This window comes from Lepidochelys kempii, chromosome 8 (genome assembly GCF_965140285.1).
Source record: "Lepidochelys kempii isolate rLepKem1 chromosome 8, rLepKem1.hap1, whole genome shotgun sequence".
In the NCBI taxonomy this organism is placed as follows: Eukaryota; Metazoa; Chordata; order Testudines; family Cheloniidae; genus Lepidochelys; species Lepidochelys kempii.
In genome coordinates this window covers 48,579,275-48,603,231 of record NC_136387.1, presented here as the reverse complement: position 1 = coordinate 48,603,231, position 23,957 = coordinate 48,579,275, and the positions used below count along the sequence as shown (strand labels likewise).

Below are 23,957 nucleotides of genomic sequence, written 5' to 3'. Positions count from 1 at the left end.
CGGAAACCTACTGACCGCTATTCCTACCTGCATGCCTCCAGCTTTCACCCTGACCACACCACACGATCCATCGTCTACAGCCAAGCTCTGCGATACAACCGCATTTTCTCCAACCCCTCAGACAGAGACAAACACCTACAAGATCTCTGTCAAGCTTTCTTACAACTACAATACCCACCTGCAGAAGTAAAGAAACAGATTGATAGAGCCAGAAGAGTTCCCAGAAGTTACCTACTACAGGACAGGCCTAACAAAGAAAATAACAGAATGCCACTAGCCGTCACCTTCAGCCCCCAACTAAAACCCCTCCAACGCATTATTAAGGATCTACAACCTATCCTAAAGGATGACCCAACACTCTCACAAATCTTGGGAGACAGGCCAGTCCTTGCCTACAGACAGCCCCGCAACCTGAAGCAAATACTCACCAACAACCACATACCACACAACAGAACCACTAACCCAGGAACTTATCCTTGCAACAAAGCCCGTTGCCAATTGTGCCCACATATCTATTCAGGGGACACCATCACAGGGCCTAATAACATCAGCCACACTATCAGAGGCTCGTTCACCTGCGCATCCACCAATGTGATATATGCCATTATGTGCCAGCAATGCCCCTCTGCCATGTACATTGGTCAAACTGGACAGTCTCTACGCAAAAGAATAAATGGACACAAATCAGATGTCAAGAATTATAACATTCATAAACCAGTCGGAGAACACTTCAATCTCTCTGGTCACGCAATCACAGACATGAAGGTCGCTATCTTAAAACAAAAAAACTTCAAATCCAGACTCCAGCGAGAAACTGCTGAATTGGAATTCATTTGCAAATTGGATACTATTAATTTAGGCTTAAATAGAGACTGGGAGTGGCTAAGTCATTATGCAAGGTAGCCTGTTTCCTCTTGTTTTTCCCTACCCCCCCCCCCAGATGTTCTGGTTTAACTTGGATTTAAACTTGAAGAGTGGTCAGTTTGGATGAGCTATTACCAGCAGGAGAGTGAGTTTGTGTGTGTATGGGGGTGGGGGGGATGTGAGAAAACCTGGATTTGTGCAGGAAATAGCCCAACTTGATTGTCATGCACATTGTGTAAAGAGTTGTCACTTTGGATGGGCTATCACCAGCAGGAGAGTGAATTTGTGTGGGGGGGTGGAGGGTGAGAAAACCTGGATTTGTGCTGGAAATGGCCCACCTGATGATCACTTTAGATAAGCTATTACCAGCAGGACAGTGGGGTGGGAGGAGGTATTGTTTCATATTCTCTGTGTATATATAAAGCCTGCTGCAGTTTCCACGATATGCATCTGAGGAAGTGAGCTGTAGCTCACGAAAGCTTATGCTCTAATAAATTGGTTAGTCTCTAAGGTGCCACAAGTACTCCTTTTCTCCTGCTGGTGATAGCCCATCCAAAGTGACAACTCTTTACACAATGTGCATGACAATCAAGTTGGGCTATTTCCTGCACAAATCCAGGTTTTCTCACATCCTCCCCACCCCCATACACACACAAACTCACTCTCCTGCTGGTAATAGCTCATCCAAACTGACCACTCTTCAAGTTTAAATCCAAGTTAAACCAGAACATCTGCGGGGGGGGGGGGGTAGGAAAAAACAAGAGGAAACAGGCTACCTTGCATAATGACTTAGCCACTCCCAGTCCTTGTTAATGTACCCAAATCTAAATGCTGCAGCAGCCCTGGGGAAGTTTCAATAGAGCTGTATAGAAAGTCATTCTCCCCTTATTTTATCTGATGCTTGTTTCAGGTATAACATGGGTGCTGGTTTACAGAACCGAGAAATACAAGAGACTGAAAGCTGAAGTGGAAAAACAAAGCAAAAAATGTAAGTGTTGCCTTTCAAACACTATAAATAAAATGGCTGTTCTTGTCTTCTCATTGTTTTCTGCTCCAGGATTTTTCAAAGTAGGGTCTGCTCTTGGCAAGAGGTGCCTTCTGTTTGCTTCCGAGGGTCCCTGCCTCATCGTAGAATCAGGGTGGATTTGATTTAAATCTCTAGTCAGGCAGACTCAATTTAATCATGGTGTTCTACATAAAAGTGCATTCTTGTTGGTTGTTATAACCTTAATACATATCCTTCGCAATTGAGAGATAGATGTAGGTTTCATTTTTAGAAGGTACACACTATACATTTTTAAACCATGATTTATTTTGAAAACTTTTCAGATTAGTTTTACAGCTATATCAGAAAATGAGTGGTTGTTTGATTATTCATTTACCAAAGGTAATTGAAGCAGATAGTTCACCTCCCAATGACTTCATAAATATCTCCAATTCAACAGGTTATTCATTAATATTTGGAGGATTTTCTTGCCATGCTGTATTAGGAGGAGAACATCACCAGACAGACACTTGAAGTGTGTTATTTAACTCAGGGGTTCTCAAACTGAGGGTCAGGACCCCTCAGGGTTCACAAGGTTATTACATGTGGGGTCATGAGCTGTCAACCTCCACCCCAAATCCTGCTTTTCATCCAGCATTTATAATGGTGTTAAATATACAAAAATGTTTTTTTAATTTATAAGTGGGGTCGCACTCAGGTTTGCTGTGTGAAAGGGGTCACCAGTACAAAAGTTTGAGAATCATTGATTTAATTAAAACAACAACATTAAGTATTCTGGATTTTTTTCTTCGACAGCAAGCATAGAATATTTTAACAAAACAAGCATATGTCCCTCGATTCTCACATTTATCTCCAGACTTCTTCTCCTTGTCCAGATCTATTCCGCCCGCAACAATCTTCTATCCATTGAACTTTCTGAAACTTTGCACTTTTAGAGAGAGGTAAGGGATTGACTCTGTACACAAATTTGCAGAGGGACAATAGAGTTGAGGTCTGTTATTTCTCACCTCTATATATTATTTATTTTAAAACATTTAAATAAAAACCGATTTAAAATTTAATTTTTTTTTAAATCATTGATTTTTATCCACCCTGCATAGAATACTTGGGAGCTTTAAACATGACCACTGCCATTCTGGTCTGAGGCAGCTCCTAGCTTTATCCTTTTTTGTCCTTAACTGGAAGGAGAAGGGTTAGTACTGAGACCTGTCCTGATGTTAATTCCACTGCCTACCTAACTTCTACTGAAGAACGGGGGGAGCAGAAATGGGTGTAAGCCTCTCTTTCCTTAGCATGGTTAGCCAGTGGTTATGTATATAGATTCCACCAGCTGCATTGAGGTGAGCTCAGGGATCCTGCCTGTGCTCTTTGAGAAGGACCCCAGATCTGGGGAGGAAGGAGAGAGAAGAACAGGAGGAGTTACTGAAAAGAGGAAGAATTGTGGTTGGATGAATGTTATGAGAGACTAGGGAGGAATAGATAAGGAGTGAGATTAAAGGTCCCAGAGGAGAATGAGGGAGGATGATTTTTGTGGTGGGAGAAAAAAAAGTGACGGAAGAAAGAACACACACACAGAAGTTGCATGAGTTTAAATTGGTTTTTAAACTGATTGCACTAGTTTAAGTACAACCTCTCTATATAAAATGAGCTTGAAAGGACTTGGAGAAGGAGGGAGGGAGTACAATGCAGTGAAAAGAGAAAAGGAAATGAGGGATGGAGATTGAGGGAAGAAGATAGAGAGGTGGAGAAAGAGTTGGAAGATCTATGGTATAAGGTAAAAGTGGCGCACAAAAGCATCAATAGAAATAAGTGAAGTAAGGGTTTTAAGCAAGTGACAGCTCAACAGAAGATCGGCTTGGCTTCTGTCTCCCTCTCTCCTGAGCCTTCAGGAGAAGACAAGTTAGAATAATAGGAGATTAGGATTGGAAGAGACCTCAGGAGGTCATCTAGTCCAAACCTCTGCTCAAAGCAGGACCAATCCCAGCCAGGGCTTTGTCAAACTAGGCCTTAAAAATCTCTAAGGATGGAGATTCCACCACCTCCCTAGATAACCCATTCCGGTGCTTCACCACCATCCTAGTGAAATAGTGTTTCCTAATTTCCAACCTAGACCACCCCCACTGCAACTTGGCACCATTGCTTCTTGTTCTGTCATCTTCTGAGAACAGCCAAGCTCCATCCTCTTTGGAACCCCCCTTCAGGTAGTGGAAGGCTGCTATCAAATCCCCCTCACTCTTCGCTTCTGCAGATTAAACAAGCCCAGTTCCCTCAGCCTCTCCTCGTAAGTCATGAGCCCCAGCCCCCTGATATTTCCGTTGCCCTCTGCTGGACTCTCTCCAATTTGTCCACATCCTTTCTGTAGTGGTGGGCCCAAAAACTGGACGCAGTACGCCAGATGTGGCCTCACCAGTGCCAAATAGAGGGGAATAATCACTTCTCTCAATCTGCTGGCAATGATCCTACTAATGCAGCCCAATATGCTGTTAGCCTTCTTGGCAACAAGGGCACACTGCTGACTCATATCCGACTTCTCATCCACTGTAATCCCCAGGTCCTTTTCTGCAGAACTGCTTGTTAGCCAGTCGGTCGCCAGCCTGTAGCACTGCATGGGATTCTTCCGCCCTAAGTGCAGGACTCTGCACTTGTCCTTGTTGAACCTCATCAGATTTGTTTTGGTCCAATCCTCCAATTTGTCTAGGTCTCTCTGGATCCTATCCCTCCCTCCAGCATATCTACCTCTCCCTGCAGCTTAATGTCATCTGCGAACTTGCTGAGGATGCAATCCATCCCATCATCGAGATCATTAATAAAGATGTTGAACAAAACCAGCACCAGGACCGACCCCTGGGGCACTCTGCTTGATACCAGCTGCCAGCTAGACATCGAGCCATTGAGCACTACCCATTGAACCCAACAATCTAGCCAGCTTCCTATTCATCTTATAGTCCATTCATCTAATCCTTACTTTTTCCAGGAGTATAAGACAGCGCAGAGTAGCTAAGGATAAAACCTACTAGTATAAGATATGAAACCAACTGAAACCCCAGCAGAGAGTTTAGAGCAGGAGTGGGCAAACTTTTTGGCCTGAGGGCCACATCAGGGTATGAAAATTGTATGGCGGGCCATGAATGCTCACAAAATTAGGGGTGTGGGAGGGGGTGAGGGCTCCAGCTGGGGGTGCAGGCTCTGGAGTGGGGCCAGAAATGAGGAGTTCATGGTGCGGGAGGGGGCTCCAGGCTGGGGCAGGGGGTTGGGGGGAGGTGAGGTGCAGGCTCTGGGGTGGGGCTGGGGGTGAGGGGTTTGGGGTGCAGGAGGGTGCTCCGGGCTGGGACCAAGGGGTTCAGAGGGCGGGAGGGGGATCAGGGCTGGGGCAGGGGATTAGAGGGGATGCTCAGGTGCAGGTTCTGGGCGGCGCTTACCTCAAGCAGCTCCCGGAAGCATGTCACCCCTCCAGCTCCTATGCAGAGGCATAGCCAGGCCAATAGGAGCTGTGGGGGTGATGCCTGCGGACGGGGCAGCGCAGAGCAGCCTGGCCGCACCTCCTCATACTATGCAGGAGCCGGAGGGGCGTCACGCCGGCTGCTTCCTGGAAGCCATGTGGAGCAGGGCAAGCCCCCAACCCTGCTGCCTGGCTGGAGTGCCAGAGCGGGGCAAGCCCCCGACCCTGCTCCCCAGCGGGAGCTGAGGGCCAGATTAAAAGGTCTGATGGACCGGATGTGGCCCATGGGCCATAGTTTTCCCACCCCTGGTTTAGAGATAATGTGCTACTCCTTTGGGTGCTGTGGAATTTATAAGCAGCTGGTATAGATTAATCTCTGGTGTTTAATGATTGCTGTAGAGACTTTACTCTGATTATTTTGTAATTCCTCCTATCTCTGGTTTGTGTTTCCACGAAGAGCCAGATGTGAGGTGCATACACCAATAATAATTGCTAACGTTAATGCTTGTGAGTTAGAGTTTGAGTGGCAGAGCTGAGAATAACAAATATTAGCTACAATTTCAGATTTGATTAACATTTATTAATCACAGTTTATCCACATATCCTTTTTAAAATGAGCACTTATCTGTCCTTTGACAATTCTTAAATATACAACTGTAAAATAGACCACTCCTGCCATACCTTTCAACCATTTGTCAGTGTACCCACAGCAACAACCAATGTGCCAATAAAACAGCAAAAAAAAAAAAAAACCAAACCATGGATAAGATCACTAGGCCACTCTGCCAGAGCCTTGCCATTCTATCACAGCTACAGAAAACAAATGGGTCTTGAAAGTGAATAAATTAGGGCTATTAGATTAGGGGAGTGTTTATAATTTAATCTCTCAACAAAATATACTTGTGTTGTATGGCACAGCTATGTCTCAAAACTCAGTGAGCCTGAAAGTTTCAGGGTAGATGTCTGATTATTATCTGGCAATGGAAGAAGTTGCAAGACTGCAGCATGGTTATAGTAAGAATAAAAATGATGATGTGCCACTTTATTTACTCCTAGTGACCTTTCTGAGCAAACTTGCTCAGTTTACATCACCCTTGCATAATCCTACTGGCCTGCTTGCCTGAGGTGTGTGATTTAGTTTATGGATAAGTAAACTTCACCGTTAACCTTTTCATCAGCAGCATTGTGGTAAAAGCAGATGAGTAGGTTTGTGCCTGGGCTGTTCGTTTTTTGGCAATTGTGCAAGGTTGGTTTATGAGTCATAAGAATTTTATCTGTTAGCACCACAAATTCTCCTGCGATCTGGAAATTTAGCTGTAGTCTTTCTGTCTTGGTCATCATCAGGAATAAAAGTTCTGCCATTAAAACTGAACTGATATACTAATATGTGAGATAGAAGTCTTCAGCGCTGACACTATGGAACAACAGGAGTGAAAATGGGTTTGTTGGTAAAGTAGATGTACAGATGTGCCGTTGGAAAAAGGCAATCAATATCACATATCTTATCATAACTGTACTTTAACATTTATCATCCCATTTTCATATTGTGATATTGGCTATATAAACCTGAAACTAAAACTTGGCTTTCATTTTCTGGGACTGTCGATCAAATTTCTCTGCTAATGGAGGTGATTCCATTTGCAGATTGAAAAGCATAGTTGCTGGATCACAGTATCAACAGATCAGCACTCTGGCTTGTGACTATCTGTTGGCTTTGCTTGCAGCAATCTGTGGAGTATCTGCTGTCTGAATTGGTTGTCCTACTTGGTTTTCTGGTAGCTTTGATAACTAAGTTTAGACTTGCTACTTAATTTTTAACTTCAAAATATTGGGAATGTTTCAGCCCTAATTGGATGACCAGCAAGAATGGAGCTGGTTGTGCCAGACTGCTGGCGCAGCACTTCCACTGAGAATGCCTGTCTGTGAAGAAGGGATATAACAGAACACAGGCCTCTCTGTGTTCTGCTTCCCACTGCAGATAGCTAGGGTCAGAGTTTCCCATAAAGCTCGTTTCATCACACTTGTTGAATTGAAAGTACTGTCTAGAATTCATAATGACAAATCAGCAAGGGCTGTTTAAACCAAAATGATACTCAAGCTCCTTGGTTCACAATGCAATGGGCTCCTTTGGCAGGTTTTAAAAGTCTGGCTTTTGTCAGGGATTGAAATTGATCTTTTCCTCGTCTAGGATCAGGGCCTGGAAAACATTCCTAGTCTTGAAAACATTTGTGCCAGTCCTGCTCTGGCAGGTTATAAGACATTGAACATATATCATAGACATATATCTGTATCTTGCTTCCTTCCTTCCTCCTGCCCCAGTCTGCATGAGGGTTTTGGGTATAAGGGAGAGGAAAAGAGAAGGGGTTAGTAGCATAACTCTCCATTGTTTGTGTGAAAGTGATTCTATGTTGTCTTTGCCCTTTATAGTGGAAAAGAAGAAGGAAACGATAACTGAATCAGCAGGCCGACAGCAAAAAAAGAAAATAGGTAAGATTTGGGGAGGGGAGGTGTGATGCTCCAAAAGTGAGGGGGAGGCTGTGAGGAAAAGCTGCTGGAGTTGACTTTCCCTTTCTTTCCACAGGTTCGGGGGGGGCTCAGGGCTGGGCCAGGGGGTTGGGGTGCAGGAGAGGGTCAGGGTTCTGGGCTGGGGATGCAGGCTTTGGGGAGGGGCCAGGGATGACAAGTTTAGGATGCAGGAGGGGGCTCCGGGTTTGGGGAGTGCTCAGGGCTGGGGCAGGGGATTGGGGTGCATGGCTGCGATGCGGGCTTACCTCAGGCGGCTCCTGGTCAGCGGTGCAGCAGGGGTGATAAGGCAGACTTCCTCCTGTCCTTGTACAGTGGACCACACTATGCCCCGGTAGCGGCCAGCAGCAGGTCTGGCTCCTGGGCAGAGGGGCAAGCAGCTCCACGCGGCTCTTGCCCACAGGCACCCCCTCCCCCAGCTCCCATTGGCTGGTTCCCAGCCAATGAGCGTGCGGAGCTGGTGCTCGGGGCGGGGGCAGTGCACAGAGCCCTGTGGCCCCACCCCTCCGTGCCTAGGAGCTGGACCTGCTGCTGGGTGATTCCGGCGCGCAGCGAGGTGTCAGAACAGGTAGGGACTAGCCTGCCTTAGCCGGGCAGCACTGCCGACGGGACTTTTAACAGCCTGGTTGGTCATGCTGACCAGAGCTGCCGTGACCTAGTACTGGGTCGCGACCCACAGTTTGAAAAACACTGCCTTACAGTAATAAGATGCGATGTACAAATAAAATTCTGAGAACAACACTGCTTCCAGTATACAATATACTGGCACTACCTGATTTTTACAAGCACTGTTTGGTTTTCCAGTTGACATGTCTGTCTGTATGTCGTCATGCCCATTGTCTGAGTTGTTGTGCATTGCCTTTTGAATGTTGACAAACCTCATATACTTGTTCTGCTGCATGTTGTTTCGATTCAAGGACAGTTGGCTGTGTACCGTTTTCACGCTGTATTGTCTGGCATACAGAGCTGGAGTCTGTCTTGGAACTATTACTGGCTTGGATAGCAAGGAAGGTTTAGACTTCTTGAAAGTGAAATCTTTCTGGTGTCTGGATTGGGATAACCTCTGTATTCTTCCCTGTTTTACAGAGAGGCAAGAGGAGAAGCTGAAGAACAACAATAGGGACCTGTCGATGGTAAGAATGCTGTAAATTAGGGGCAATGCCCAAACTAGTGAAGGGCTAGATCTCATTCCCCTCCACCCCCGCAATCTCTCTAGTGCTTCCAAAATAGAAGCAGTTTTCCTGACTTTCCACTTACTCACCCCATCTTCCTAGTGAGCCCACTCTGTTTGTTATTTCCCTTCCTGCCTCACAGTTCCCGTGGACTCCCCTTTCTTTATGCATGGTCACCTTTTGGTTAACAGGACAGCCCTGAGACCTCCCTTTCCTCCATAAGCTCTTGGCCCCCATGATCCCTCTCATGGCTGTTCCAGTACTCGTAGCTATTCAACCCTTCTAAGAGTTTTCTGCTTGGTCTCCTCTGCTACAAGCTGAGAGAGTGAGCTTAAAGATTCCCTTCTCTTCTGATCCTGATGCTGCTGCACAAAACCCATTATTCAGTATTAAAGCCCCCAAGCCCTAACTCTGGGACTTGCCTTTATTTTTAATCTGTTTGTTTCTCCCTGTATTAGCTGTCAATAATGAATGACTCTGACCTCTCTGGTTGCAGGTTCGAATGAAGTCCATGTTTGCAATTGGCTTTTGCTTTACTGCCCTCATGGGCATGTTCAACTCCATGTAAGTATCAATTCTCTCTGGCTGCTTCCCCCCCGCCCCCCCCCCCCTTCCCAGCCTTCAAAGTGAATGTATCCCATCCCCTCTCTCCTTTGCTACTTGGACTCATTCTACTGATGTTCATGGGATCCCACTGAGAGCTGCATCTAATTTGTATAAAATGGATCAAACTGCAGCTCTCCTTATCTTTGATATAGAGATGAAGCCAGCGAATCTGCAGGTCAATCATTGCTTCTGCTCAGCTCAGCATGGAGCATTGCATGCAGGGATTCTCTAGGCTGCACTTTAGCCACAACTGAGCATGCTTGCTGTTCTGGAATATGTGACCAGGATGAAAGTCTGGCTAATTCAGAATAGCTTTGCGGAGATCGGGCAGCCTTCTACAGTCTTCAGACCTTTCTATCACATCTGCATTGGCTATCTGTGTTGGCTTTTGCTTTGCTTTCTAAAGCAGTACTGGCTGTTTTTTTCCCCAAAAGCCGAGATTCTTAAAGAAAAAAGGTTTTGGAATTGACTAGGGTAATTACATAAGCTATACTTTTCATATATTTATATGTCTAAATAATTCTGTCAGAATATTTTGTTTTTGAGTGCAATACTAGAGCGATGCTTGAATTTTCTTGGGGGGAGCGACAAAACTCTTCGTCCTCCCTACCCCCCAAAACCAACCAAACAAAAATGCTGGGGGATTTCTGTCCACAACAATGGTGACAGTAATCCCATGGTTGGCCTTCAGATTTGTGGATGTCTCAAACTTAACTGGTCATTCACAAATCTACCCTGCCGTGCTTATCTGCTCATGTTGTCACCTTTCCCATCGCCAGTAATGCCAGCCTCAGCTCCTTATTTGTCCACCTTTCCCATAACCATCGTTGTGGTTTCTTCTGTGCAGCCGTTTGTATGGAGTACCCTCTCTGAACTGGACCATAAAGCCACTTTCCAGTCCCTCCTAAAGTCCCAACTCTGCCATGATTCTTACATGAAACTTAAAGGCTGCATCAGGAGCCAGTGAGGGGGATATCTGATGTACTTTGGGAAGGGTGAATGCAGCTTGTCTCAGATGTGAGCTCTTCAGGTTAGGAAATCTCACTATGTTTAGACAGTACCTAGTATATTGTGGGTGCTCTGTGATAAAAATAATGTATGTGAAGGGATCTTTCAGTCTGAGGTCAGGGGGGACACTTCCTGCTGTTGGTGAAGTGAAGTGAAGCGAAGCCCAGCCCTTTGTAATAGAGTTTGGGCATAGATGCCAGCACTTAAAAATGTTCTGCTAATGACAGTTTTGTTGTACTAAGGTCAGTTATAGTATAGCTTTAGGTTCAGAGCCAGATCTGTCACTCACTAGCATGAAAAGGTGGGTCCCTCCACCCTGAAGAGTCTGCCATTTCATTTTGTCTTCACAGCAGCAGGCAGACGGGTCTGTGCTGCCCCACTGTAGAGCTTTAACAAAAGCACTCTTCCTTCCATAGTGTCTACTTTGGCCCCAAATTCTCCAGCAATGCGCTTGCAGGACAAAGTATGTGCCTCTTTCCCTGATTGCTGAAGAACACTAGAGGCTGGAGCCCTTGCTCATCCACTGGGAGTTCAGTATGTTGGACAAAGAAGGGAGAGAGGCAGAAATACACACTTTGTACCATTCCCCTCACTGAGGCACTCAGCAGGGATCTGCTTCTTTTGAAGGGCCCAGGTTATGCTTACAAACAGCTCATTCTGGGTAAGTGTTGTTCTGACCCCTAACTCTAGGGAAGGAAAAGTCCCTGGGAGGTGCAGACAAACAAGCCCAATTAGAGAAGCAGTCAACCATCTGGAACCATCCCCTGCTCCTCCTATACATAGTTGGAAACTACACTACAAGGCCAGTGTTCCGCATCCATCTGGCAGAAGCAGTTGCATTCTGTGTGCTTTGCTTTAAGGAGGGCCTTGGATTCTGGTCCCAATTCTCTCTCTCTCTCCTCCCCCCCACCCCTGATCTCTCTGTGCAATGGTTTCATGTTTGTCCATCTGCTAAAACTACTTTTGAAGGTTCTTACAACTATGTACCATCCCACCCTAGAACCTACTGATGCTTGTGATTAAACTTTGAGCCTACTGTCTCTTGATGTGGTGCTGAAAGTTTCATTCTTGGTGGCCATCTTCTCAGTCTCTGGAGTACAGTCTGCTATGGCCAGCTTCCCCTGTACTGTATTCACATGGGCCCATTAGAACTTGGACCTCACTCAGTCTTGACTTTTAAAATGATCTTCTTTTAAAAAAAAAAAAAAAAGTCTAAATCATGCCATGTTGTTGTCTCTATTTTCTAAAGCTATCGCAGGAAGGTGAAGCTGCACATCCCAGATGTCCAGAGAGCTCAGTTACTATTGAAACAGGACTAACCCTTTTAGCAAGTCCAAGAGATTGTCTGTAGCACTCAAAGAAAAATCTAAAGGTTTGACAGTTTTGGCTTAACGGCAATCTATGTGTCTAAGACTATGCTTCCAGTCTTATGGGCTGGCTAGTGTACCTGTGTGTGAAGGGCAGCTTCAGGGACTTGTCAGTGTCATGCCCTCATCTGAAATCTATAGGGCTCATTGGGGAGGGGGGAGAGAGCTGGTTGACATCTTCACCAATTGCTGTTCTCTTGACATGGTATCAAGAAGAGATGTTGGTTTCAGGAGGACAGTGTTCAATCACTGTTTAGCTGGGGTCCTCAGGCCACTTCCTGGGAAGTCATGGCTACTAGCCACCTACAGAGGTGCTCTAGATTCAGGGTTGAGAAGGAGGAAAGGGGATTGCTTGTGCTTGGAACAAGAGTCAGTGTATTGCTTTATTCACCCACTTCTTTCCCCCAACTGCTGGAGAGGCCAAGGCCTAAAGTTTGGGAGGAGAGGGACTATGGGTTGTTTGGAGTGAGCATGCTGTGTTTACCTTTGGACAATAGAATGTAGGCTGGCCATGTATCCCTTCTGTCAGCTACTGCCTAAAAGCCATGGCCATACAGCTAGGCAAATGACTCCTACAGAGAGGCTTTGTACATGCAACATATATATACAGAGAAAGGTAACTAGCCCCTTACTTGCTGTTGAAAATGGGAGCTGCAATACACAGTACAGGGATGGGAGGGACAGGTGCAGGAAGGCTGGCTTGAACACTAAAAGCAGAATGCCAGGTTGAGGATCTACCATGAGGATCCTGATTATCCATTCAGGGTAATCTTTTTTGTAGGTTGGTGGGATCCATGGAAAAGCTATCTCTGCTAGGGGTAGGGCAATCTGCAGGTGAATACTAGACCGGGATCCAGGCAGATAGGGGTATCTAGTGAGAGAAGTTACCTGCTGTGCCCCTTGGTTCTCTCCGGACACTAACATCTTACTCCATTAGTCCTGAATCATGCAACTCTGCCAAAGCAGCAAACCTTACAGAATTCCCTACAAGAGTGTGCCTTAAAACCTAGGTTACCTGCCAGAAGAGAAGGCAGGTACCTCAGGCTACCACCTCTGAGCTACTCTGTGTTCCCACAGCAGGAGTAATGCAGAATCCTAAAACACCGGGGATGTTACAGGGAGACAAACATCCGTTCCTAGCCCTTCTGCCAAACTGCCTGTGAGATGTAAGCAAAGTTGGCACATGTTAGAGCCATAGCTCTGTGTGAGTGCCTCTCCACAGGAAAGAATGCTCATTTAGGAGCTCTTGAAACCAGAAACACCTGTTAGAAAATGAACACTCAAGGAGAAAATAACATCAAACTCTGAGCACACACTGATGCAGCATGATATGCACACTGCTTCAAAGGGTAGTGTTGGCTGTCTGATTTCAGAAGCTGAATCTCTTCAGTCCGTCCAAATTCACACCATGTCTCCATATCCGGAATGTAGTACTGAATGCTTCCCAGCTCCTGGAGTTGAATAGGTACCTTGTGGGAATATACAATGTCCCCTGCTTCTGAAGAGTGAATGCAGAGAAGGAGCATTATATAAAAAGGAATTCTCTCCATGGCGGTTGCCCACATTCCTTTTGGTAACTGATAAATGTAACAAATCTGGGCGGGGGGGACAAAACAAAAAAAACAAAACACAGAGTTGGGCTTTAGTTTTTCTTCTGAAAGCTGAGCACACACCTCTAGTACAAAAATCCATGAGTCTGCATAAAGTAACTGTATTACAACAGGCTGGTAATTGTCTCTTGACTCAAGTGTTACAGCGCTTTGAGAGAAACCTATGTGTGACTTGGTTTTAAATAGCAGGTGTCAGTACTTGAGGATATTGATTTAGAAAGTTCCTAGTCTGTGTCCCGCAAACCTTGGTCAGCAATTTATCCAACCAGTAATCATTGATAGGTTGACCTCCAGGAGGGACCCCTTGTCATTCCACAGCATCTGCTAAGGGAGGCCTGCACAGTCCATTCAGTGGATGGCAGGCCGCTGTGGTGCGTGGCCTTGAGGATGGGGTGTGTGTATATATTAGTCTGTCTAGTATTGTGCAAGTGAAGGTGGAGCCACATGACTTTTTTTTTTTTTTTTTTTAGGCTTTTGACTTGATCTTGCATCTGGTTTTGTCCTCTTGGAGGCCTGTTTCATTTAAAACACTTAATCTGTTTTTCTGCAATCCAGGGACCCGATTACTGTCCCAGACTGAAGCCCTTCTCTAGGCTGGGTACTTGGTTGCCGTCTCACATTAAGTGATCTCTTCTCTTCCAGATTTGACGGCCGAGTGGTGGCAAAACTTCCTTTTATCCCCCTCTCCTACATCCAGGGCCTGTCCCATCGCAACCTACTTGGGGAGGATTACACTGACTGCTCCTTCATCTTCCTCTACATTCTCTGCACCATGTCTATCCGGCAGGTGAGTGCTGAGCTGCTTCCTATGGAGCGGGAATGGGGCAGGCATTGATCTGCCACCCGGTAAGAAGTAGCAAGTGCCCAATAACCAATTTAGCACATGTAGTCTGCCTTTGACCTAGGTTTGTTTGAAGCTTTCACATTGACCACTGGTTCCCATAGGCTTAGCTGTCAAAGGAAATGTAGTGCAGAAAAGTCTCACTTTGTATGAGGTCTTATCTCATGAGGGAGACCTGGCTAAAGTCAGCAGGATTGCTCCAGGACATTCCCGTGGAAACAGCTTCCACCCTGCTACCTGTCGCCAGGTAACTTTGTGGACTGACAGGATCATTTTTGGCAGGGGACCAGTTGCATGGTTCACTGACTTCACGGCAGGCTTCAGAAAACACCAGGATTACTAAGAAAAAGCCCTTACTAAAAACCTGACTGTACAGTCATTATCAGAAAGAAAAACACTCCTCCTTTAGTGTACTCTGAGGGTATGTCTACTTTGCATCTGGAAGTGAGCCATCTAGCCCAAATTCTCAGCCATCTAGCCCCCATGGTAGTGGGGCTTGGGCTAGCACTCTGAAAATGGTTCTGTGTAGATTTTGTGGCTTGGGCTCTGAAACCAGTGGGGGTGGGCTTGAGACCCTGAGCTGCAACATCAAAGCATGATCTACATGCTATTTTTAGAGCATTAGCCTGAGCCCTGCCAGCACAAGTCTGTGGACGCAGGCTGGGAGGCGCATTCCCAGATACGATGTAGCCTTAATGTAAGATGCTCCAAAAGGTTCAATCCGTGTCCAAAAAATCTGCTGAGGAAGCAAGAAAGTCTGGGGTCAAACCTGCATTTTTCTCAAGTGCCTTATTCTCTTCCCTCCCCCCTTGCCTGATTAATACATGACTCTCTCTGAAGGCTGAATAGCTTTCCCTTCAGAGTATTTTCTGTTCCAAATCACCAGTGGGTGGAGTAATTTATAGAATGGGGGTCTGGTGTGACAAAATGCAAGGCCATGCTAGAGACCACTGTTAAGAATTTACCACCATGGTGGATTGTGACCCATACACAGGCCCTTCTGCTACAAGGCGGAACTGCTGGCCCTGAAAATGGGAAGTGTCTTCGTGGTTGGGAATAGCTTGCCACAGTGATGCCATCATTTTATCAGCTGCAGTGCACTGAAGCAGGAATAATAGTGAAGCAGCTGTTTAACTGACAGTGGAGCTGCTATTAGCACATGACTAGGTTGGATGAAGTGTCAGTCTGTGTCGGTTAGGACCGGTGGGACTTGAGTGCTGCTGAAAGTGTGTTCTGCTTGTTGAATTTCCCCCAGGGAGTGGGAAGAGGCTAATAGACCCTGGAAGCTGGATTAATGCTGATGCACTTAGCTGGTTCTCTATTTTTATCTTTCCTCTTGCTTTGGTTCACTTCCTGAATGCTTGCTGCTTATTTCTCCTTGATCTGCAGATCTCTGTTGCTTTTTCCTCTGGAGGTGCCAAGGGACTTAGAAACCCTTACAGCAGGTCAGGAGAGGAAATGATTCTTGTGCCAACTTCTAACAGAGGGGTCAGGATGGGCTTGGTGAAGTGGCTCAATAATAGAATGAAAGCTCCTTTACCCCAAAATAAGTGCATATTAATGGATCAGACAGATTCTCTCCCTCCTTCCACAGCAGGATCCTGCATTAAATCAGATCTGTGTCCAGTCTTGCATGAAGGAACAAGGCAAACAAACTAGCAAAAGCCATCAAGTCCACTGACCCCTCATTAATGCTCTCAGCACAGCAGGTCTTGTTCAGTGCTCGTTCCCTGGCCTGGAACTAGAACAGCAGGTGCTGTTGTGTGTTGAGGGGTTTGTCTAGTTTTTGTGGTTTCTGTGTCACCCACTGGGAAGCTTTTGTGTTATTTCTACAGTGACTGCCCCCCAGCGAATCTCACACCAGATAGCCAGTGCCTTGCAGTACCCTGGGGAAACTCTCCTTGCCTCCAATCTGTGTTACAGTGGGGCTCTATGCCTTTCTATTCTGACACAAATAGACTTTCTTTTGCACCCCTGAAAGGCAACGAGCAGTGAGAGTGAAACTCAGATTGTGCTGGCTGCTGCATGTCTGCTTTGCACCAGTTGGATACTTGGGGAATTCAGTGGCTGAAAAATCCCAAGTGGCCTTTTTGTATGTTTTAAAATAAAAAATCCCATGGTATATTCCAGTTTTGACTATTTCCTGCTGTCACCTTCTGCGATGAAACATACTAGAAGCAGCACAAAATGAATGGCTGGGCATAAACACTCGGGTTTTCAATGCTAGGTATTCAGCTTGTTCAGTCCAACAAGCCTTCAGCCCTTTACTTGTCCCTGCTAATGGCCTGGTGGGGGTAGTAGCGCCATTGCCTTGGAAAGGATATTTCAGCTTCATATGCTGCAGCCTCTCTAGTGTAACACTTTTTTTATTCTCTGTAGAACTGATGTACTGTGTACTCCCAGCATTACATTAAAAGCGGTAGCTGCTCCTTTCACACTCAAGTCTTTACCTCTAAGCTGTAGTTTAAACTGGCCCCCATGGAGGTGGAAGGGCCCCCCTACAATCCATGAGGGCAATAGCCCAAGAGAAGAGCTGCAGAGAGGTGGGGCCCTGGAATTAAATAGTGGGAGAACAGGGGAAGATCACAGAGTCCATTGGGGGGGAGGAGTATAGGAGAGAATCCCTAGAACTCATTAAATTGAGGCAGAGCCTAGATTTAGTTCAGGGTGTGGGTGTCTCAGTCTGCTTTGTGGGAGGGAGAGGACTAATTGGTGCAGAGTGACCAAGTGCCACTGATTTAAACAGGCATTGCTTATGGGGTGGGAAGTGATAGCACAGCTACTCTTCACCTAGGCTGATAGTCCTCAGGCACGTGAGGCTTGAGGAAACTCCTCAAGACCTGGCTCGACTGCTTTTTGCCTGTGACCTGAGGCCAGCATCTCCTGAAATATCCAATTTGCAGTGAGTAACTTCCTCTGCGCTGTTCCCATCTCCCCCTGCACGTAAATCCTGTCCAGTGGTTCCTTGTGCCTTCCTGTTTGGAGAGAGGGCTGCTGCTGAGAGAGGCTTTCTACAGGCCATTGAGCTGCTGCCTTTCAGCTGGGGAAGTCTGCTGCTGAATTGGGAGTGATGAGGAATGTCAGTTATATCCTCTGCCCCTCCTCCTGTTAGTGCTCTAACAGCCTTCACCTGTCCTGTTTGTTGCGTAATAAACCTTTATTACACAGAGGCTTGCCAATATTTAGTTTCCTTTTCACACATCTTTGAATTTTAGACCTGTCCTCTTCCTCTACTCAAGATGTGCTCCTGGTGGTAGAGGGGGCCAACGATTCCCCCTGCAGACAGGAGAGGGAGCACATCTTTCTTTCCCACAAACTGTCCTGATTGTTGTGGGGCAGTAGGTCAGTTCTGATTAGTTTTCTTCTCCTAGGGCACTTAAAAGTTTTGCGCAGAAATGACATCTGTTCGCTCTGCACTGATTGTGGGGTGGAAAGGATTCAAAGGAAAAGACAAGGGGTGGGATGGACTGGTGTAGTACAAATGTTCTTGCTCCCCTGCTGCTGTTTTCTTCTGCTCCCATCGGTAACAGTGTGCTGCCCAGAGTTGTCCTTCCTTTAGAAAGGAAGAGTGTGTGCTATGCTGTGGGGACGCAACATGGTGCAGGCCTCCATAACGCTTAGTCCTGGCATCAGTGTCTGGGACCTTCTGTGCAATTTTAACATCACTGTCTTGCAAAAGTTATTTATCAGCATAATGCTAGCTAGCTACATGTCTGCTGGAGAGAGAACTTGACAATTGTGGGAGAGGAAAGGCTGGCCAGAGAGTGTGTAGCATTCTGATTGGTTATAGTCGGCTCAGGTCAACGTGTCTGTTTGCCTCTACTCTCATAATCCCTCCTCCCACCAGTGAGATCTGTCTGACCAGCTAGAATGTACAGGGCTGAGTGATGGCATCGACAAGAGTCGGGAGCATGCAGTGCAAGCTTCCCCCATTGCTCTGATAGTAACTTTGGTCTTGAACAACTATGCTTCTGCTCTATCAGCGCACCTCGGTCCTGATCCTGCAGTAGCCCCTACTGGTCAATCGAGTCCCTTTTGAATAGCTGTTCCCTTTTCTAAGTTCACCAACATTTCCTGTTACAAGGCCCTATTTTTAGTTATTGATAAGCTGGTCAGACTTTAACTCTTTGGGCTGAAATTTTCCATGCTATTAGTTACCTCTGGCAGTGCAAGTGGCAGAGGTCTGTGGGTCGGATCTAAAGATTCCAACCTTGCTGATGAACCATGTGGGCATCAATATAATGCCACATGACGGAATCTGTTTTTTCAGTTTGCTTTTTTAAAAACCCAGGAGATTACACACAGGTTTTTGTGTTAAAAGAACATTATTAAAGTTGCTAATCCAAGCACTCAGAAGTTAGGAAATGCCAGAATTAAGGTTGCCTGTGCATATGCATTATGATACAGCCTTTAATCACATGACCACACACAGTTTTTTTCCACAGGATGCTGCCTCATTCAGTGAACAGGATGGACAGTGCTCACTTCATTAGCAACTACTCACTATGTTTTCTTCTCATCATTCAATGGGTGGCCCCAGGCCTTGGTTAATCTCACTAGTCAAACCCTGCTCTGAAGACAGAACAGTTAATCTCCTCAGGGGCTTTTCTGTCATGCTCAACACTACACTAGCTTTGTGCCTAATAAACATTACTGATCTTATTTTCACAACACTCTTGTGAGATGAGGGGGTATCAGCCCCATTTTACAGATGGATAACTGTGGCCCAGAGAGATTAAGATAAAAAGTATTCACTAATCTTAGGTGTACAATTTGAGATGTTGAGGACCTGATTTGCAGAGTACTTAGCATTATAGGGCTTTATATGTTCAGAGCACAGCTCCCAGTTATTCAGATGCAGCTACGAGTGCTCAACGTATCTGCAAATCATAAGAACGGCCATACTGGGTCAGACCAATGGTCCATCTAGCCCAATATCCTGTCTCCTAACAGGGGCCGATGCTAGATCCTTCAGCATGAATGAACAGAACAGGTCAATTTTTCAAGTGATCCATCCCCTTTTGCCCAGTTCCAGCTTCTGTCAGTTGGAGGCTTTGGAACACCCAAAGCATGGGGTTGCATCCCTGACCAGTTTTGCTAATAGCCTTTGATGGACCTATACCCCAGGAACTAATTCTTTTTTTTAACCCAATTATCCTTTTGGCTTTCACAACATCTGGCAACGAGTTCCACATGTTGACTGTGCATTGTGTGAAGAAGTACTACTTCTTTTTGTTTGTTTTAAACCTGCTGCCTATTAATTTTGTGGGTGAACCCTGATTTTTGTGTTAAGTGAAGGGGTGAATAACACTTTTTTTTCCCCCCGCACACCATTCATGATTGTATAGACCTCTATCTTATGCCCCTTAGTCATCTCTTTTAAACTGAAGTGCCAGTTTTTTTTTTAATCCGTTCTTAGATGGAAGCTGTTCCATATTCCTAACTAATCCTTTTTGTTGCCCTTCTCTGTACTTTCTCCAGTTCTAATATATCTTTCTTGAGATGGTGTGATCAGAACTGCATGCAACATTCAAGGTGTGGGCGTACCATGGATTTATATAGTGGCTTATATTTTCTGTTGTCTTATTTATCCCTTTCCTAATGGTTCCTAACGTTCTGTTAGCTTTGACTGTCGCTGCACATCAAGCAGATGTTTTCAGAGAACTGTCCATAATTACTCCAACATCTCTTTCTTGAATGGTGATAGCTAATTTAATTTTGTATGTATGGTTGGGATGTTTTCCAATGTGCAATGCATTGCATTTATCAATATTATATTTCCTCTGCCATTTTGTTGCCCAGTTACAAAGGGATCTCACAAAACTGGGTATCTCTTTGCTGTCACCTTTGGACTTCACTGCCTTGAATAGTTTTGTATCATTTGCAAACTTTGCCACCTCTCCGTTTACTTCTTTTTCCAGATAATTTATGAATATGTTGAACAGCACAGCTACCAGCACAGATCCTTGGGAGACCCTGCTATTTACCGCTCTCCACTGTGAAAACTGGCCATTTATTCCTACCACAGGCCTCAGGTTGGGCACCCAGTAAATGAGGCATACACAATTAGTGGCTGTTTGTGAAAAAGCTTGGTTTAAGTGACTTGTGCAGCATCACACACGAGCTCTGTGATAGAGGCAGAGATAGAGTGCAGTTCTGCGGGGCAGCATTCAGCTGTCTTAACCATGAGAATGTCCTTGTCTTCCTTCAATTTCCTGCCTTATTCACTACGTGCCTTCCAACTTCTGCAACAAATGAAGTAGACAATAGTCTTGTGCACTACACAGCCCTGATTGATCCCCAGAGCAGGCTGGAAAAAATACTATGTGATCCTATAATTAAAGATTGTGTCGTCATTATGCATATGCACAAGGGGACCAAATTAAGGTTACACTGACAACCTTAATTCTGGCATTTCCTAACTTCTGGGTGCTTGACTTTGCAACTCTAATGTTCTTTTAACATAGTTTTGTGTGTAACTGTAAAAAGTTGAATGTTTGCCATCCGCAAATGCTATAAAGCTGCCGTGACTTCCCTTTAACCTCCTTTCCCTTTTTAATTGCTTGTAATTCTTACATATTTATATTTGGGCTGAAATTTTCCTTACCCTCTGCCCAAAAGTGACTGCTGTCTTTTGTGTGTAAAATTTTTGATTCTCTGCTCTGTGAATGTCAAAGTAGTGGGGAAGTTCTCTGTATATTCCACTTCGAAGCACAAAAATCTCATGACTCTAAAAGGTAGAAGCTGGAAATTTCCTAGTTGGCTTGTGTTGACAATCTTTTTGAGGAAGGCGTTCAAGGGTGAAGAAATTCTGTTTAGTAGTTTATCCTCCTTTGCTTCGTGCATATTCAGATTTTCCATTTTGTCCTTCCAGCACCATTTAGGCTTGCATCATTTAGAACACTGGTGTTGATTATAGTGAAGGATGCCCTCTGCTTATATCATGCTTCTAACACTATCCAGTGTTGAAACTAAATAAATGTAGTTTAATTGAAGTGTGCTGTTTTTAACATAGCTTCACAAAAATCTCAGTACAATACTAATCTTTAAGCATTCTGCTATGAGTATGACTTTCCTTATGAAAGTGCTTGGTTTTTGTGGGTTTTTTTTTTTTTTTCAATCTTAATGTTCCATTAACACTAGTGTGATGTTGTATTAAAACACTATGTTCCGATGTTCAAAAATCTAACCAATGGATAAAGGCAGAGATAAGGTCATCTGCACAAATTTATTTTTGTTGATAGGTAGGTATACTGTACCATGTGTCTCAGGAGAGAAAGCACTGTTTCCTACTCTGAAACCTATCATTAGCACAGAAATCAGCTGTGTACTCAGACTTTTGGCAGGAGCTCAGCAATTCCTCTGGTGGCCGGGTGGGCAGCCCAATTCTGATTGTATTGTGTGGGATCCTTCCTGTCTTGTTTGAAGATTCTCGGGCTCTAATTACAGCCTCCCTTGATGGTGGTTTTTGGAATGCGTGAAAACAGCGGAGTGCTGCTCCTAGATTTTCTGCCTGGGAGCAGAGAACAGGAAGCTGCTACTGCATATGCACTGTAGTTGAATTGCAAAGATATTTAATGTTACCATCTTAATTTAAAGAAAACAAAATAGGCAAAGGCTGCAGCCTGCAACAAGAACTCTATTACCTGCCCATTGGCTTTATGACTTATGTAGGTGAAGATAGAATTGAATTGCAGCCCTGCACTGAAACCCACTCCAACTGTGGGGAAACTTGATCAAGAAACACACTCTGGCGCTTAGGCCCACCTCTAATTGCAGTTCATTATGCATATAAATCACTTAATCTCTATGGACTGCATTTTTTCCTGGCCCTTTTGTATGGTTTCAGATATATCACATATATACATTGGGTAAACTGAGTTGTGAAACCCTGGAGGTTGAAGTTAGAGAGGTTTGCCACTGGTCTAAACGGAACCAGGATTTCACCTGTGTATTGGCTTCCTTCTCACTATACCACCATCCCATCATTCTGTTTTTCATTTTCACAGAATATTCAGAAGATGCTTGGCCTGGCTCCTTCGCGGGCTGCCACCAAGCAGGCAGGGGGCTTCCTCGGCCCCCCTCCTCAAGCTGGGAAATTTTCTTGAAGTATAGTCATGCACCTTTCACAGCAGCTCCCATTGATGTCAATATCGAAGACAGACTGCCCTTGGTTTGTAACAGGAGCGGATTCCACAGCAGGCTTTCTATTCATTTGAAGCAGCATTGGGATGGGTACTGCCTTCACGGAAGCATCTTTGTATTTGGAGCGTTCTACAAGCAGCCTGTCACAATTGAAGCAAAACTCCTGGCAGATAACGTGAGATGTGTTTTGTGTGTCTGTGTAATAAATGATTAGGCCCCTTGCATTTAAAATGTAGTCACCTAATCCCATTGCAGGGACAGTGGAACTATCTTGCTTTATAGAACTACTGTAAAGATAATAAAACCTTATTTGGAGCCATGATAGGGAACCTGTAAAATAAACAGATTTTAGAAAGTCCTGCATCATCATGCTCTAGTACTGATTGTGTCCCTGTTCTCTTAGACAAACTGGCTAGAGACTTCTGTGTATTAGGAACCCATCTATAGGGAAACTAGGCATGTTCAGTTCTAGGCTATGAATGGGAAGAAAAATACATCTAAAGCTGGAGTTTGTTTCCTCATTAGTGCAGTACCCAGGCCACAGTGCCATGTTGCATAGCACCAACAACCTCTAACTGCTTCTGAACATTCCTTCCCCTCCTCCTGAGAAGCTCAGCTTGGTAGTGGTTTATGTAGCATTACGGTGCCCACATTCTAGCTGTCTGCTTAGCTGGAATCTGTTCAATTGCAGTCATAATTTAAAACAAACAAGGCCTTTAGTCTTACCTTGATTAAACAGTTACATAATCTCTTGTTTGTTGTATGCCAATGATACCATCTGCAATTACCCTTTACTACCTAAGGGTTACAGTGTACACACACAGCATGTACCAAACATAGAATGCTGCTGTGCTATTCACTGTACTTCTAGAACTGAGTGATCGGTTTGCATGTCTTAAAGGCCTCTAAATTTGTTACCAGTCAGCCATATGTTCTCAGTTCAGTTCCCTGTGCTATTTCTACATTGCCAGATATTTACCTAGCTTAGTCGTATTAGCTGGAGCCCAACTCGCTTTGTTTATGAGGGGACTTAAAAAATAAATCTTGAAGCTAAACTTTTATCAGGGTCACTATAGACAGAGTTCTAGAATGGCTGAGAGGTGGAATTGCCTGAAGTATCATCGCTGTACTTGTACCCTCATAAATTCTAAACCACTGCAGAGGATGGAAGTCTGCACCTGTCTTTGGAGGCATTTATGTTACACCATAGTACCTGTGCACTAACAACTGAACTAAATGTGATATGTGCTTGGTTAAATGATGTGCTCGACATAAATTCAAGACTGCCTGTATGTGGCAACATGGGGCATATTCACTGGATTATTTTAAATAGATAATGGGAGAGTTCTGAATAATAAACCCTGCCTTGAATCCTA

The 23,957-nt window shown here is 44.9% G+C and overlaps 1 protein-coding gene across 3 annotated transcripts in view; it reads left to right on the top strand.

Annotated features, from left to right (window-relative positions):
* TMCO1 (transmembrane and coiled-coil domains 1) overlaps positions 1-23,957 on the top strand; it is a 27,817-nt gene extending 3,860 nt beyond the window's left edge. For 2 of the 3 annotated variants that reach the window (XM_073356389.2, XM_078854049.1), the window contains exons 2-7: positions 1,775-1,852; positions 7,737-7,796; positions 8,919-8,965; positions 9,501-9,568; positions 14,238-14,382; positions 22,446-23,957. In XM_073356389.2, coding sequence (XP_073212490.1) covers positions 1,775-1,852; positions 7,737-7,796; positions 8,919-8,965; positions 9,501-9,568; positions 14,238-14,382; positions 22,446-22,544 — 497 coding nt within the window. In that variant the 3' untranslated portion in view covers positions 22,545-23,957. Of the gene's footprint in view, positions 1-1,774; positions 1,853-7,736; positions 7,797-8,918; positions 8,966-9,500; positions 9,569-14,237; positions 14,383-20,357; positions 21,368-22,445 lie in introns of those variants that run through there. The other variant, XM_073356390.2, reaches the window with a different exon arrangement.